Source organism: Eptesicus fuscus, chromosome 6 (genome assembly GCF_027574615.1).
Source record: "Eptesicus fuscus isolate TK198812 chromosome 6, DD_ASM_mEF_20220401, whole genome shotgun sequence".
In the NCBI taxonomy this organism is placed as follows: domain Eukaryota; kingdom Metazoa; phylum Chordata; class Mammalia; order Chiroptera; family Vespertilionidae; genus Eptesicus; species Eptesicus fuscus.
The window spans coordinates 81,606,706-81,622,860 of record NC_072478.1 but is presented as its reverse complement, the minus strand read 5'-3'; the positions used below and the strand labels follow the sequence as shown (position 1 = coordinate 81,622,860).

At 44.9% G+C, this 16,155-nt stretch overlaps 1 protein-coding gene across 2 annotated transcripts in view; it reads right to left on the bottom strand.

The window, feature by feature from the left end:
- ARHGAP26 (Rho GTPase activating protein 26) overlaps positions 1–9,927 on the bottom strand; it is a 408,401-nt gene extending 398,474 nt beyond the window's left edge. For both annotated transcript variants that reach the window (XM_054717998.1, XM_008140911.3), the window contains exon 1: positions 9,480–9,927. In XM_054717998.1, coding sequence (XP_054573973.1) covers positions 9,480–9,633 — 154 coding nt within the window. In that variant the 5' untranslated portion in view covers positions 9,634–9,927. The remainder of the gene's footprint in view (positions 1–9,479) is intronic.
- Positions 9,928–16,155: the final 6,228 nt, after the last annotated feature.

The window sequence follows — 16,155 nt, the reverse complement described above, 5'->3', positions numbered from 1 at the left end:
AATGAAGATGCAACAGACCACATACAATTCAATTTAGCTTAAATTTTCAGAAAAGACAAACCTATAGGGATATTTAGGCTGTCTAACTCTTTGAAGTATTCCCTCTCAGGATCCCCTGAGGTTAGACTTAATCCACTGCACTACTCACTCATTTATTTATTCAGACATTATTTATTGAGCACCAACCAAGTGCTAGGGGCTCTGCCAGGCCAGTGGGAGACAAGACACTCAGAGAAAGGCTCTCATGGGGTTTACATCAAGCTAGGAGAGCCAGACAAAAATAAGCCAACATATAAGTCAGCAAACTAACCTGAGCTGTTGATACATACATGAAGAAAATACGAATGGAAGGTATGGTTGACATTGACCAGCTGAGTGGGCAGGGATTCAGCCCGCCTGAGGACACCTCTGATGGAGGCTGAAATGACTAGAAGCAGCCAACTGTGCAAAAGAAGGTCTAGAGCTGAATCTTCCCAGTGGAGGGAAGAGCAAGTGCAAACGCCTTGGGGTAAGGAAGAGTTTGCCCTGTCCAAGGAATAAAAAAGTGGCAGTACTGCCAGAACGCGCTGTGGGGGAGCCTGTGAGTATGACGAGCTATCACTCCTGTGGTTCTGTTACATTATACAGCACAAGGAATTCATCAACTGACTGGTCATCAAAAAGGCGATTACCAGGTGGGCCTAATCTAATCACAGGAACCCTTTAAAATCTGGGAGTTTTCCCTGGCCCGTGGCAAAAGAGGAAATCAGAGTTTCAGCGGGCATTCTGAGGACTAAGAGGGCTCTTGCTGGCTTTGAAGATGGAGGAGCCACATGAGAAGGCGTGTGGCTGTCTCTTAAGAACAGAGAGTGGCCCCTGCGGACAGTCAGCAAGAGAATGGAGACCGCAGACAGCCCCCCGGAAATGAATCCTGTGGACAACTGAAATGAGGTGGATGGAAGATTCTCCCCCAGAACCTCCCGGTAAAAGATGACACCATGATTTCAGTTTCCTGAGACCCAGAGCAGAAAACTCAGTCAGTCCCTCCATGCCTGGATTTCTGACCTGTAAAACCGGGAGTAATAAATCCACGTTGTGTCATGCTTCAAAAAATAAAAAAAATTAATTAATGGTTGTCTGAGGCTTGAGGTAAGAATGGAGAGAGCTTTTCTGTGGGGTGATGCAAATGTTCTAAAATTGGATTGGGGTGCTGGTTGCAGAACACTGAATTGTACAATTAAAACTGGTGGAATAATTCAATAAAGCATTGGGAAAAAAAACTCCCTAAAAATATGAAGACCTAAAACAAATGACTACTTTGATAAGAATAACCATAAACTTAATGTTCTTGAGATACATACCCATGATAAATCAATAGGTTAATTCAGAGTGTTAGTGATCATTCTGAAGGGGGGATAAAAGAGGAGAGGAGGGAAAATACCTTTTTATAAATTTAAGAGAAAGAATAGTCTTTCTTTTTTTTTCTTTTTCTTTTCTTAATTTTCATCCAAGGATATGTTTTTCATTGATTCTAGAGAAAGGGAGAGGGAAGGGAAGAGGGTGAGAGGCAGAGAGAAGGGGAGAGAGAGAAACATCAATGTGAGAGAGAAACATCGATCAGTTGCCTCCTGTACCCACACCCACTGGGGATGGAACCTGCAACCTGGGTACTGCCCTGACCGGAAATCGAACCCACAACCCTTTGGTGGATGGGACAACATTCTAACCAATTGAGCCACACCAGCCAGGGAAGAATAGTCTTTCTTAATGATAGTTGTTGGTAATTAAAACCCAACAAATAAGATATTCAACCATAAAAAGGAATGAAATTCTGACACATGCTACAACATGGATGTACGTTGAAAGCATTAGGCTAAGTGAAATCAACCAGACACAAAAGGACAAATACTGGATTATTCCACTAATACAAAGTACTTAGAGTACTCAAATTCGTGGAGAGACTAGGATAGAGGTTTACCAGGTACAGGGGGAGGAATTAATGGGGAGTTGTTGTTTAGGGGGTATAGAGTTTCAGATTTGAATGATGAAAAAAGTTCTGGAAAAAGATAGGATTATTCGTTACACCCTGAATCTAAAATACAGAGAACACCAAATATGGCTGAGGATGTGCAGCAACAGGAACTCTCATTCATTGTTGGTGAGAATGTAAAATGGTGCAGCCACTTTGGAAGATAGTTTGGCAGTTTCTTACAAAACTAGATATACTCTTACCATACCATGATCCAGCAAATGCACTCCTTGGCATTTACCCAAATGAGTTGAAAACTCATTTCCGCACCGTGAAACTGCTTTATCCATAATTGCCAAAACTTGGAAGCAACCAAGTTGTCCTTCTATAGATGAATGGATACATTCATGTGGTACATACGGACAATGGCAAATTGATCAGTGATAAAAAGAAATGAGCTATCACGTCACAAAACAAATGGAAGAACCTTAAGTGCATATTGCTAAGTGAAAGAAGCCAATGTGAAAAGGCTACATACTGTATGATTCCAACTATATGACATTCTGGAAAAGGCGAAACTGGGGAAACAAAAAGTTTAGTGGTTGTCAAGGATGGGGCACAGGAGTGAAGCACAGGGGATTTTAGGGCAATGAAACTATTCTGTATGATACTATAATGGCCAATACCTGTTATTATACATTTGTCCCAACCCACAGAATGCACAACACAAAGAGTGAACCCTAATGTAATCTATGGACTTTAGTTAGTAACATTATGTCACCACAGTAACAAATGTACCTCACTACTTCAAGATGTTAATAATAGGAAGGAATAGGTGTGAGAGACTATATGGGAACTCTCTATACTTTCCACTCAATTGTTCTAGAAACCTAAAACTGCTCTAAAAATAAAGTCTATTAATTAGTTTTAAAAGCAGGGAGGAGGAGAGCTTAAGTCTCAGTCAGTGGGTTGAGAACTACAGATTAGATGCAATTTATTCAATCCAATCGAGAGCAGAATGAATTAAAGTGGGAGGACTTTTTTTTAAGCCAGTATTATATAAAAACGGCAAAACCTTATTTGGATTTAATTTGCTATTTATATTTGTATGCGTAACACTCCAAATGTCAGTATTGCAAAATATCATCATTTACAAATAATCAGGAAATCCGTTTTCCCCCCTTTTATTTGCAAGGTGATAAAGCAAAGCAAAGGAACTGGGGAAAATGTTTTGCTAACTCAATACTCATTTGTTCCTTAGGATTTTGTGAATAATATAATTACTCCTAAACAAAGCTGGCTGGCACTGAACATCCTTTGAGAGTTTATGCCATTCAATAAGGGTTTATCTCACTATTGCAAAAAGCCTGTAACAAATCCTTAAAAAGTACAAAAAGATGATATGCTTTTAAGCACACAACTCTTCGTGTCAATTTTTTACTCGTTTTAATGAACAAAGAGGATGAACCATTGCTCTTACCAAATCAGGAATAGGATATTTGGCTTCCCTGTTCAATGCTTTTTTTACCCAATTAAAATATAATGACTTCCAGTCATAAAATAAATTAGTAATGGGGACAGAATATATAGTATAGTTAATAATACTGTAGTGAATATTTGAAAGTTGCTAAGAGAGTAAATCTCAAAAGTCTCATCAAAAGAAAAAAATTGTAACTGTGGAAACAGACTTATGGTGATCACCTCACAATATATACAAATATCAAATCATTATGTTGTATACCTAAAACTAATATATGTTAATTATATCACAATAAAAATTTTAATTAAAAAGACATTAATGCTATAAAAGAGAAACTCTATTGTTTTACAAAGCCAAGAGATAGTCAGAAACCCTCATTTGCCCCTCCTACAATGGTTCTTTAACCCAATGATGGAGAGAGAAACACAAAACTTCAGAGCACAATACAAAGTATAAGTATCAATTGTTCTTTGATACCTAGGGCTCAGAGTCTGAAAAACAACTGGGGTGAGACAATGTTCTCACTTAATCTAGCGCCTGCTGCATGTTTCTCCGTTCTAAGGTCTAGATCTATAAAGAATTTGCATCTTACATGATCTCACTCATCTAGGGGAAATGATGAACAACATACACTGAGGAACAAGAACAGACCCAGAAACAAGGAGGCATGGATCAGACTGTTGGGCCTCAGAGGGAGGGTAGGGGAGAGTGGGGGTAAAGGGGAGAGATCAACCAAAGGACTTGTGTGCATGCATATGAGCCTAACCAGTGGTTAAGGACAACAGGGGGGTGGGAGCATGAGTGGGGAGGGGTGTGGAATGGGAATGGGGGGATGAGGACAAATATGTGGTACCTTAATCAATAAAGAAATTTAAAAAAAAAAAAGAATTTGCATCTTCACTGCCAGCATGTTTACTGAAGCATCGAAGAGTCATGTTCAAGAGAAGGCCCTGTAGGTCCATTGCCAGGTAATAAACTTGGTTGTACAACTTCCTAGCTGTGTGACCTTAAACAAGTTACCCCAACTATAAGATGCAGAAAAATAAGAGTATTCATCTCACAGGATGGTGATAGGCTTAATGCGACAATGTGCACTTAGCATAGAGCTGGGCACTTGGTAAGTGCTCAATAAACAAGGGCTGCTGGCATTCTTATTTGACTACTTTCCGTTAAATTCACTGTGGTTGCCTTTGGAGGTGTGATGCAGGCCAGAGATCTCAGAACTATTACCTGTCAAAAATGCAATGGAAAAGGTGTGTCATCTCCAAAAAGCTCCTGAAAACTATGGGCTCAACTAGAGAAATATAAATAAATTCATTTCATTTTGTTAAAAAAAATAAGTGTTACCCAGAAGAATACCTACCCAAGAATAAGGCTTGATTCAGTATCACACAGCCTGCCCAACCTGCCTAAAAGTTCACTGAGAGAAGGGACTAGATGCTTAGTCTTGTTTTGGTAATCTCTTTTGTATCCATCAAAGTACCATGAACTAGAAGAAAGCCAGTTCCCTCTCCTGGGTTGGAAACACAAAGGCACACCTGGGTTTCCCTGGGCCCTGGGACACGGTTCAGTCTTTGGGACCTCACCTCTACTTAAATCCCCCTGAGGAAGACAGAGCAACTTACAGAATTCCAATCAAGAACTCTGTGCCTAAAGCTGGTCACCCACCACCATCTTGGAGAAAACTATTTAAATTGCACTTCTGATGTCCAGAATAGGCCAATCTATAGAGACAGAAATTACATGAGTGGTTTACTAGGGATTGGGGAAGTGGAGTTGGGAAAAAATGGATGACTGCTAATGGGAATGGGGTTTCTTTTAAAAAATATATATTTGTATTGATTTCAGAGATGAAGGGAGAGGGAGCAAGAGAGAGAAATATCAATGATGAAAGAGAATCATTGATTGGCTGCCTCCTGCACACCTCCTACTTAGGATTGAGCCTGAAACCTGGTCATGTGCAACCTGGGCATCAAACAGTGACCTCCTGGTTCACAGGTCAATGCGCAACCACTGAGCCACCAACCAGGCAAGAATGGGGTTTCTTTTGAGGGTGATGAAAACGTTAGATTGATTGTGATGATGGTTGTGCAACACTGTGAATGTACTAAAAACCAGTGAATTGGATGCTTTAAATGGGTGAACTCACAGATATAATGGTGAATTATATCTCAATAAAGTTAATATTTTAAAATCTGCATTTCTGACTCACCTTAGACTATGAGAAATAAGGATATTTCACTCTGTCTCAGAGAACAGAAGTCAAATTTAAAGGAGCATATCCCCAGCAATAGGTTCATAAACCAACTGCCAAGATAGAAACACAGTTCCTGAAGACCCTCACCACCTCTCAAAAGCAACAACCTGATTCATTTTCATTTCTATGAAACATTTGTTTTGCCATTGACTCCATGAGATAGCCAGACATGAAGTCCAATACATTCCATAAGCTTTTCCTACAAGGCAGAGAGAGGCAGCCAGCACAACCACCAAGGCAGGGAGTTACTCCTGCAAGAAGATTGAAAATTCAAGATGCCGGAATGTTATTAGGAACAGCAAAGATATTAGAAGACTTACTTTTTTTTTTTTGCATAGCTACAACTTTACACAAACATTACCAGGATTCTTCCCACCAATAGTTAATACATACACCACTGTGTAAGCTACCAACAACTGGCATGAAGGAAGAAGGGGCCTAACTCCTTATACCCAAACCAAATTTACCACCCTTCTCCTCATAAGTGACTTTTGCTCCAAGTTTTGCAACCCTGAATGCTGGAAGATGATAACTATCATTAAGTGAGCAGTGCTATGCAACAGCTCAAGCTAATGTATTTTCTTTATACACAATATTTCATTTAGATCTAGAGGGTGAAGGTGGCTATTCTCATATTACATAGGAGGAACTCTGGCTTAGTGACTTGCCTGGAGTCACCCAGTATGTGATGGGGTCAAGATTCAAACCCAGGAAATCCTAAATTTCTTAATTCTATAACTCCCAAATTCATCAAGAAGGAGGAAGAGGAGGAGGAGGAGGAGGAGGAGGAGAAGGAGAAAGAGGAGGAGAAAAGAAGGAGAAGAAGAGAATCCTCTTCACTGAGACACTGATTAATAAGGTCAAGGAAAGGGGCCTGGGCGGATGAATAAGTGCCCACAGAAAAGGCCTGAACAAATCAGCATAGAAAAAGTGACTGGGAGCCTCAAAGGCACTACTGCATATCTCCAAAACCAGGATTTTTAAAAATGGAGGTCCCAAATCATCTTATTGCTTATCTTCTAGGTGTCCTGACCAGAAGTTTGGACTTCAGGGAAAGACTTTAAGTTCATTTTATGGAGTCCATGGTGTTTATTTATCAGATTTTCAAGGGGACTCAAGAGAAAACTGACCTAGTGGACAGTTTTGCTTCAGGATTAAGTGCACAGGCTTTGGAATAAGACAACTCGGTTTAAATGTACTTATTTGCTGTGTTGCCTAGGGCAGGTTACTGATCTCTCTGATCTTCAGTTTCCTCACTCATAAAGTGGAAGCAGCAATAACAATGATCTAGCTGAATCTTGGCAATCCCTAAAGGCCAGTTTTATTGCCCCATATAAACACACAAATAAAAATTAAATCTAAAGATCTATAAATACTAATTATAAAATAAAGTCATAAAATTTTATAGCTAGAAGAGACTGTAAATCACCAAACCACTGTTACTTATAAATTATGTACTTATTTTTTTAAATACTACCTTTACATTTACACGTAGTGATACGTATCACCCAAAGGAAAACAATACACAAATACTAATATAGTAGTATATACAATGTAGCAAGCACCTAATGGTAACGGAATGCCTGAAATCTGGGATTTCATCCTCTTTATTTTAAGAGGTCACATGACCTGTCCAAGTAGTAGTAGTAGTAGTAGTAGTAGTAGTAGCAGTAGAGCTACATATTCAGAGATTAGAACACTTAGTTCCATGTAAGACTTTCCCCCAAGTTACATGGGTGGTCAATTCCATTACACAACTTCAATAACTCTTAAACCCTATCACTGCATTATTTCCTCCTACCCAAAGAATTCTTACACACACACACACACACACACACACAAATTACAGCAGTCAAATAAACTACCAGCCACACACTTGCACCCCCAAGTCCTAATTCCAGAAGGCTTGGTCCATAGGGTCCCTTCTGGTCAAGTGGGATGGGGCAGGATTAAGAGCTCTGCACCAGCAACAACTCCATCTCCAGCTCAGACCAAGTGGGGGTTCCAAACTAAGCCCTGCTGCTAGTGTGGCTCTGGACTAGTGACTCCCCCAAGCCTGTTTTCTCATTTGTAAAAAGAAGAACAGCACAAGAGATAATTCCACTGAGTCCCTGTCACCCCAGGGGCAGAATAGTCACTGCTACATCCTCCGTGCCCAGGGCAGTACCCAGCACACAGCAGGCACAGCATTGAAATGTTCGCTGGATAAAGCAGAGGCCTGATGAAAGAAGGACTGAGATTCAATCAAAATTGGTGGGGCCAACCTATAAATGGGCTCCTAACTTACTCCAAACCAGGGGTCAAGTATTCCCTGAACCCAGGATGGCCTGATCACTGACAAAGGAAGGAGCTGTTTACGTGCTTCAGGTCACCGTCTCCAGCCTCTGAGGAGCCTCATCACGTCACAGTTCTACATTTATTTCACCCGAAAAGATTGGCACCTACTGCCCTGGGGTTCCATTGTCTCCCTCTTCATTTTTAGAAATAAAAGGCTCACAAAATGACACCTCAGGCACCTGTCTTCTGTAAATCTCCTTTGGAGAGGCTGGGGAAATTCTCACAGTTAGGACCTGAATCTGCCAACGCAACCTTTCTTAGCTGAAAGGCATCACCTACGAAGAAATCCATCACAGAGACAGGAAAAGTGAAGTCAAACACAATTCCACTCTCTGCCTTCACATTATTCCTGATTCTCAAGACTAAAAGATGTGCTGAACTATTTTTAAATGGATGGCCTGAAAAAGGATCTCACAACCTGAGATGCTCATCCCCAGGCCACTCTTGTTTGGCCGGAAGGAGCAACTCTCTAGCTCTGCAAAAAAAAAAAAAGTCAAGAGAAAAATCATACACAGAATGCAAATTTCATTTCTTCCCCCACCGAATGGAAAAATGGTTTTACAAAAGGTTCCGGAACCTTGAGGAATAAGTTCAAACTTCTCTTTTCTGATCGAGAACCGAGCACATTCCTTCTCAGACCTTTGAGTTTTCAAAGACAGAAGTAAAAAAAAAAAAAGGAGAGCAAGGGAGCGGAAGGGGGAAAGAGTCAGGGTATGTTCCTTCTATTTTTAAACACTCGCCCACGGTTTAGAGTAAAGGAACACTCGGTCGGGTTCTGGAGCCCCACCCCTATCACCTCCTGTTATACACATGAATCAGGACCTGCATTCGTACCTGGTTCTGATTCTACATGTGGGGTTTATTGGCTGCCAATACTCCAAAGAATCCTGGGCTAAGCAACCATTCCACCCAGACCTTCTCGGGTGCCTTTCGGAAAACCCGGCGGCCCCGAGCAGGCTGAAGCTGCGCGCAGGGAGCGAAGCAGTCCCAAGCCGCCTTTTCCTGAGGGGAGGCAGCGCCCCCTGGACGGGGGATGCTCCATTCCCACGCTGGGCACCCAAGGGTGAGCAACTCATCCCCAAGGGAGCCTGAGCCGCAGGCGCTAGGGGTTTCCCACAGGCTGCGGCGCCCCGGGCACCACCGTCCCACTTCCGGGACACCTGTGTGCGGCGCACACCCACCGCGGAGCCTGGAGCACCACTAGCGCTCGGCCATCTCCCGACCATTCCAGAACGCGAAGGGCTGGGCGCCCGGTCTCTTTCCTCGCCGGAGAGTCGCTGGCTCGCCCATTTTACGTGCCCTTCCCGCCTCACTCACAAGCATCTACGCCGGTCCCTCAGCGCCCCAGGGAAAGAAAACCAGCCGGGCGCCCGGGGTGCCCAGACACCCAGGGCTGAGCGAGCCCGACGGCCCCTCCCGGCCCGGGCTGCGTCCCCGCTGGGCTCGGGGACACTCACTCTTGAGCGCACTGATGAGGGACTTCCCGTCCTTGATGAGCTCCTTGATGAATTTGTTGGTCTTGTCCAGCTCCGCTTCGTGCGACTTGAGCGTCTCTCGGAAGTGCGGGCTGTCCAGGCAGCAGTCGCTGAATTCCAGCGCCGGGAGCCCCATGGTGCCAGAGGCGCCCAGCCGGGGGGCGCGCCTCCCCGGGAGCCCTCGCGGCCCGCAGCCCCGAGCACGCACGCGGTGAGACCCCGACTGGCACCCCGGACGGCCGCCGGCTCCACAGGTGTGGCCGCGGCTCGCCTTCCGCGCGACGTCCGCCCGCGAGCACGACTCCCGAACCCAGCCCGGACCCGGCTGCTACGGCGCGGTACGGAGCGGCAGGCGAGCAGGAAGCGCAGCAGCGGACCAGCAGCGGCGCCGGGAAGCAAGCGATCCGGAGAGCGAGTGCGGGAGCCGCCTCCCCGCCTCCTTGGCTGGTTAGCTCTCCAGCAGCCTCGAGCGCCCTCTCACAGCAGCCTCAGCCGCCCCGGCCGCGTCGGGCCGCTCGAACCTGCTAGCGATGACCTAATCCCAGCCGGACCAATCAGCACGCCCGCCTCAGCCCGACCCCCCGGCCTCCCGCGGACGCCCGGCCCTTCCGCGGCCTTGACCCAATCATCGGGGCCTGGAGGCGGGGCCTGAGGCAGAGGGCGGGCCACTTTACCGCCTGGGGCTGCAACGCAAGCTCCGCCCCCTCCCGCCCGCGCTGTGCTGCAGACCCGAGCCTAGGTGGTAATTGCTTCAGTGCACGGGGCCGCCACCCAGAATCTTGCCCGCTTGCTGCGGTCCGGGTCCTAGTCCGAGATGGTGCATCTGCAAGTCTGGGAAGCGGAGGAGCCTAGATGTGCCTAGTACGAATAATCTGCTCACTGTCCCCTCTGTCCGCCCTGCATTGCTAGGTATTCAGTTTGCATTCAAAATGCAGCCTCGGCCCCGGGAGAACCCCGAGTGCACGGAGCGACCTGTCGACCCTAGATACATGCTCCTTCTTCCCGGCAGGCTGAAAATATTTGCATCTTAAAATTACCAGCTCTTCTTGCCTGCAGTCTTCCCGCCCCCTACAGTTGGTCCCCATCACAGCGACTCCAGCTCAAAACCCGCCCACGGCTGCCCCCAGCTGAAGGATCTAATATCCTTAGAATTTCAGCCGCCTGTTGTTTTCCTGCTCGGCATCTAACACAATTTTACATAATTACGCCCACAGCCTGTAGTCCTTCGGTACACGGTGAGCTTCTCGAGGGAAGGGCCGCCGCCGTTTTCTGGTGCGCTGTGGCATCCCCAACACCTAGACCAGTGGCTGGCATTTAATAAGATACTGAGCGCTTACCATGTGCTGTGTATGCTACGGTGATTGATAAATATTTGTGGAATAAATGAATGGATCCTCTCAGGTGTCCCTCTCCACCTCCCACACCCAATGCCTCGCCCTGTCGTCCCTGTGTTCCACAATAGAAATCGATTCTGGTAGCTCATTCACTGCACTCGTCAGACTGGATCCCAGTGTCTAGTGCTGAATTGTGATCTAGAGAATAGGTGCTGTCCTTGAATAAATTATTTGTATGTCCAGGATCTAGCTGCCCTCTTTCAGTTAAGTTTTTTGTTTGTTCTGTGTTTGCTTTTTAAATAAGTCTGTTGCGTTCAGGCACTAGGCTAGATGCTAGGGATACAATGATGAGTAACAAGGAACTTGACTGCTGCTGGTCAGTGGGAGAGAAAGAAGCAACAAGCAATAGCAAAGTGCGTGATAAGTTAGGATAGGAGAAGGCCAGGGTCCTTGGAACCATGAAGGGGTTGCTAACTCAGGAGGCCAGAGAAGGCATTTATGTTGAGAAAGTAATTGATTGAATGCATAAATGAATGGATGTGATCTATTTGCTGGTTGTATCTACACATTTAGACTTAATAGCAGGCATGGGTTTTAACCTCAGCTCCGCCTCGGGCTAGCTGTGTGACCTTGGACAGTTAACCTCTCCAAGCCTCAGGCTTTTTTAAGTGGAAAATAGGGATGATAATAATACCTACCTCACAGGGCGGTTGTGAAGATTAAGTAATAGGATGCACATAAATGCTTATTTAAACCAGTGTCTGCACTGTAATAACTGTTCCCTCCAAAAAATAAAATGTTAGCCAAATTAAATGGTAACTAACCATGTTGTTGGAAGATGAACTTTGATAAATTCCCTTTTTATAATCTTTTGCTTCCTCTGGCAGATGTTAGGTAAAATTGTTGAAAGACTGATGATTTAAATTAATGTTGTAAATTGTAGAAGTAGATGCTCACATGAAGATAGAACTGGAGGTAGGTTTCCTCCATCATTCTGGTAAGAGAGGAGGAAACCAAGAGCCTGGGGGTTTCTAGGAACTGGAACACAGGTTCAATTCAAAAAGGAAGAGATTTGCTGTTTACTTTGGCGACATCAGGATCTGACTCCTCAGAGAAGCTTCCCTGCCCTTCCAATGTAAGTAGTCCCCACTATTAGTCTCCATTGTTGTTCTATATCTTAGACCCCTGATTGTTTTCATCAGTGTGGGCATAACACTATTAATTTAGTTTGTTGGCCCTGCACACACATTGTCTCTCTCTCCCCCACTCCACTCCACTGGAGTGCAAGCTCCCTGGTGGCAAGGATAATGCTTGTACTATGTGGTCCATGACTGTATCCCCAGTGCCTAGAATGGTGCCTACACATTGTAAATTCCCAGTAACTATCTCTTGGATGGATGGATGGATGGATGGATGGATGGATGGATGGATGGATGGATGGATGGATGGATGGGCAGCCCTGGCAGATGGCCAATGCTTCAGGCTTTCCTTATTAGTATATAAAGGAAAGTGAAGTGATCTTGCAGAAGAAGAAGAGAACTAGTAAAATTTGTAACCACAGACCCAGAACTGAAGTTCTAGACCACATGGACTCAGCATTATTAAGGGAGGAATAAAGCGAATATATGATACCTGGGTGACCTCAGGCCAAAAATTTTTTAGACACACACAGCATAAATACACACGTGGAAATACACTATCCACTGAGACCTGGCGTAAATTATAGAATTTGGTAGGTTGTTTCTTACTTAAGGCACAATAATCTTTCTTCAGTTGGCCTCTGGGTCACCATCCACACACTACCTCTTGGATCTCCTTTCTCACTGTCCCCTCCTGCTCAGTTTCCTTTGCCGATTCCTCCCCACTTTCCCAATCTCTGAACACTAGACTATCCCACCTCTGTTCAAATACACATCATAGATTACTTCTACCTGCCTCATGTCTGTAAATGCCATCTGCACACCAACAACCTACAAATATCTATCCTAGTTTTGAGACCTCTATTCTGAACTCCAGGTAGGTATACCCATTTGGCTGATGAATACTACCTTTATATCCAAATATGCATCTCACCTTTCAAAAGGGACCAGACACATCACCCAATTAGAGGCAGTAAGAAAGAATTATTAGATTTGCTAGAGCAACTAGGCCAAAGGTACTTTTTGTTAAACTTGAAGCTGGATGGATGGAGATATATATATCAGGAGCCACTATATAATGGGGAGAGCCTATCTGAGAATGAAGCTAATGCAGAGGAAACAAGAGCTGAGAAATGAAGAAACAAGGAGAGAGACCAAGTATTAAAGACATTATTTGAGAATCAGACCTGGCCCTACCTGAAAATAGCATATTACTATACTTCTCAATTATTTGAGCCAATAAATTCCCCTTTTAAGCTTTGGCCACATTTTGTTCGCTTTTCCACCTCTGGCAACCAAAAAGTACAGATAAGAGACATAATTCCATCTCTATTCTTTCTGCTTCATCCACCAACAGAGAATCAATTGTCTAAAGTGTGAACCCTGAGAAAGAAGACACTACTAAGAAAGGTTCCTGGTGACTAACTGGGCTCAAATTTAAAAAAACAAAAACCAGAGCCTACACCCTGGCTGGGTGGCTCAGCTAGACTCAAGCATTGTCTCATATACCAAAAGGTTGCAGGTTCAATCCCCACATAAGAGGCAACCTCTCTCTCTCTCTCTCTCTCTCTCTCTCTCTTTCTCTTTCTCTCTCTCTTCCTTCCTCTCTAATATATATAATATATATATAAAAAAAAAAAATACCAGGTGAGAATTAGAAAATCAGAGCCTAGCAGCCATTTCTACACAGGGACCTCTCACACAAACTGCACTTCAGGGAGAGGCCTGCACTGAACTGCCTGCCTCTGCACTGTTCCTGCCATCTGAGCCCGCCCTTATAAAGGAGTTCCTGGAATCCTATTCCAACCAATAGGACTGAGGCTTTCCCCATCCAACTAGATCTGTGCAGCTCCAAACAACCACAGCGGTGCTATTCTAACCAGTCAAGACAGTGCCTTTTGGACAAATCAAACTGTGAGGATTTGGAACCCTTATTTGCATGAGGACCGACCAACCAGGAACCAGGGGTGGGGACTTCTGTGTATATAAACCAGCTCCCCTCTAGCTCTGAGAACACTTTCCCTGCCACTGAGAATGGAAGACTGTGTCTCCCTGGCTGAGCTGAAACACCATCTGACCAGAACAGAGCGGAGCAGAACTGAGCAGACCAAGGAAGAGCAGAGCTATCTAGCCAGAGAGGGGCCTGATCCCAGGGTTGCCTCACAGCCATGCTGTTTTCACACCCTCTCTGTATCACAATTCAGCTGTTCCACAGCCAGCTATATCACAATTGAACTGTTTCACACAGAATAAAGTTCCCTTCTTCACCACACCCCAAATTGGGGATTCTTGTTAGCATTGAATTGGCGCCCACCAACACCAGTGGACAAAAGTCATAGTCACTTCTTAGCCCAGCTAGCCTATGAATACAATCCACACTATGCCCAACATCTGTGCTAAGCATTTTCAGGTTGGCCTCTGCTCACCTTTCGTATCAGCCTCACTCTCTGTTTCTACTTGGTGCTCTCTCTGTCCCAGAGCTCTAGTCCTCACCTGAACTCAGTGAACTCACAAACGTCTAACTTCCAAGGTCCCCTAGGCTGTGTCCCTCACTGCTTCCCATGGACACTTCCTGTTTATTATATTCACCTACAGCAGGCTATTTCTTCCCTGCCCATGTGTTTGTTTTAATAACTAGAAGCAGGACTGGATGGAAGCCACTTCTGTCCCTGGGCTTGGAAAGCCCAATGCCAAATGGTTAGACTCTGGCCACCACCCAGCACCCCCGGTACACTCTGTTCAAGCTTAAGCCTCCTTGTTCCAACTGTTGTACCTACTGCTGCTTTTGCCTCCCTCCCTCCTGATGACAAGTTCAGCCTGATGTTATTTCCAACTCTGTCATCTCTATCGTTGCCATGCTATCCAGAACCTTTGCCATTTCCCCTCAAAGACATTGGGAATTTCTGGGAAATCATATCTTAATGGTCCAGAGAAATCTAGCTTCCAAACACAATTTCACTACTATCACAAAGAAGCTCTCCCTCTCCAAATAAGGTTGTTTCCCCCGTTCCTGCCTCCAAACAGGCAAAGTAAGCCATTCATGAAGCTAGATGTTAGGGCTACTGCAAGTAAATGATGATGTTTAAGAAGGGAAAGAACAGGTCCAGATATATAATCTGCAGAACTCAGCGCAAAATGAAAATGGAGAGCCCCTTATTCAAAAATTATTAAAATTTTCAAGATGTCAACAGCAGAGCAGTAAACCAAGCATGGAGTCCAAGTGATTGCACAGGTTGCAAGCCCATGAAACAAATCAAACTGTGAGGATTTGGAACCCTTATTTGCATGAGGACCGACCAACCAGGGACCAGGGGTGGGGACTTCTGTGTATATAAACCAGCTCCCCTCTAGCTCTGAGAACACTTTCCCTGCCACTGAGAATGGAAGACTGTGTCTCCCTGGCTGAGCTGAAACACCATCTGACCAGAACAGAGCGGAGCAGAACAGCTTGCAACCTGTGATTGCAGGTTGCAAGCCCATGAAACTGGCCCTGGGAAAGAACAGGTGTCCACAAGAGAACAGCAGGGGCCCTACTTTAGATTGGGGGGATAGAAAGGCCTCTCTGAAGAGGTGATGCCTAGGCAAGGACCTAAAGGATGGATAGAAGTGGAGGAACGTGGCTCCCCAGCAGAAGAATAGCAGTCTTCCTTCTCCATGTTCCAAGTTGGTTAAGAAACTTAGAGTGGCCTGTCACCAGTTGTGATGAGGCAGAAAGATAAAGGTAACAGATCCCTTTCCTGTCTGTGCCAGCTCAGGCCTGTTTCCCAACCCTTTTCTGTGTTCCAGATCTTCACGCTTGGGCAATCTATCCACATAATCTGATCCCTCCCCTTCAGCACCTTGGGTGGTCGGGACAGCCCTACAGGGGCTCCAACCCTGTTTCCTGCAGCATGCAACTCCCAGGGTTTCCTAGGTCAACAGCCTAACCCTCCTGATCCTCTTGGCCCGGTCTGGTTATAACCAGGAAAGAGCTCTCCCTGTCCTTAACCCCCAAACCACGAAGACAGCTAACACTAATTGAACCTCAAAAAGTTTTTTTTATCACCAAACCTATCTCTTTTCCCTAAATTCACTTTATCCCATTTTCAGTTTTACAATGTTCTTTCCCTATATTGGATCCTATGGAAACTTGGTGTTGTGAGCCTTCAAGTAGGTTGTAAATAGAAGCAGACGAGAAGCTTATTA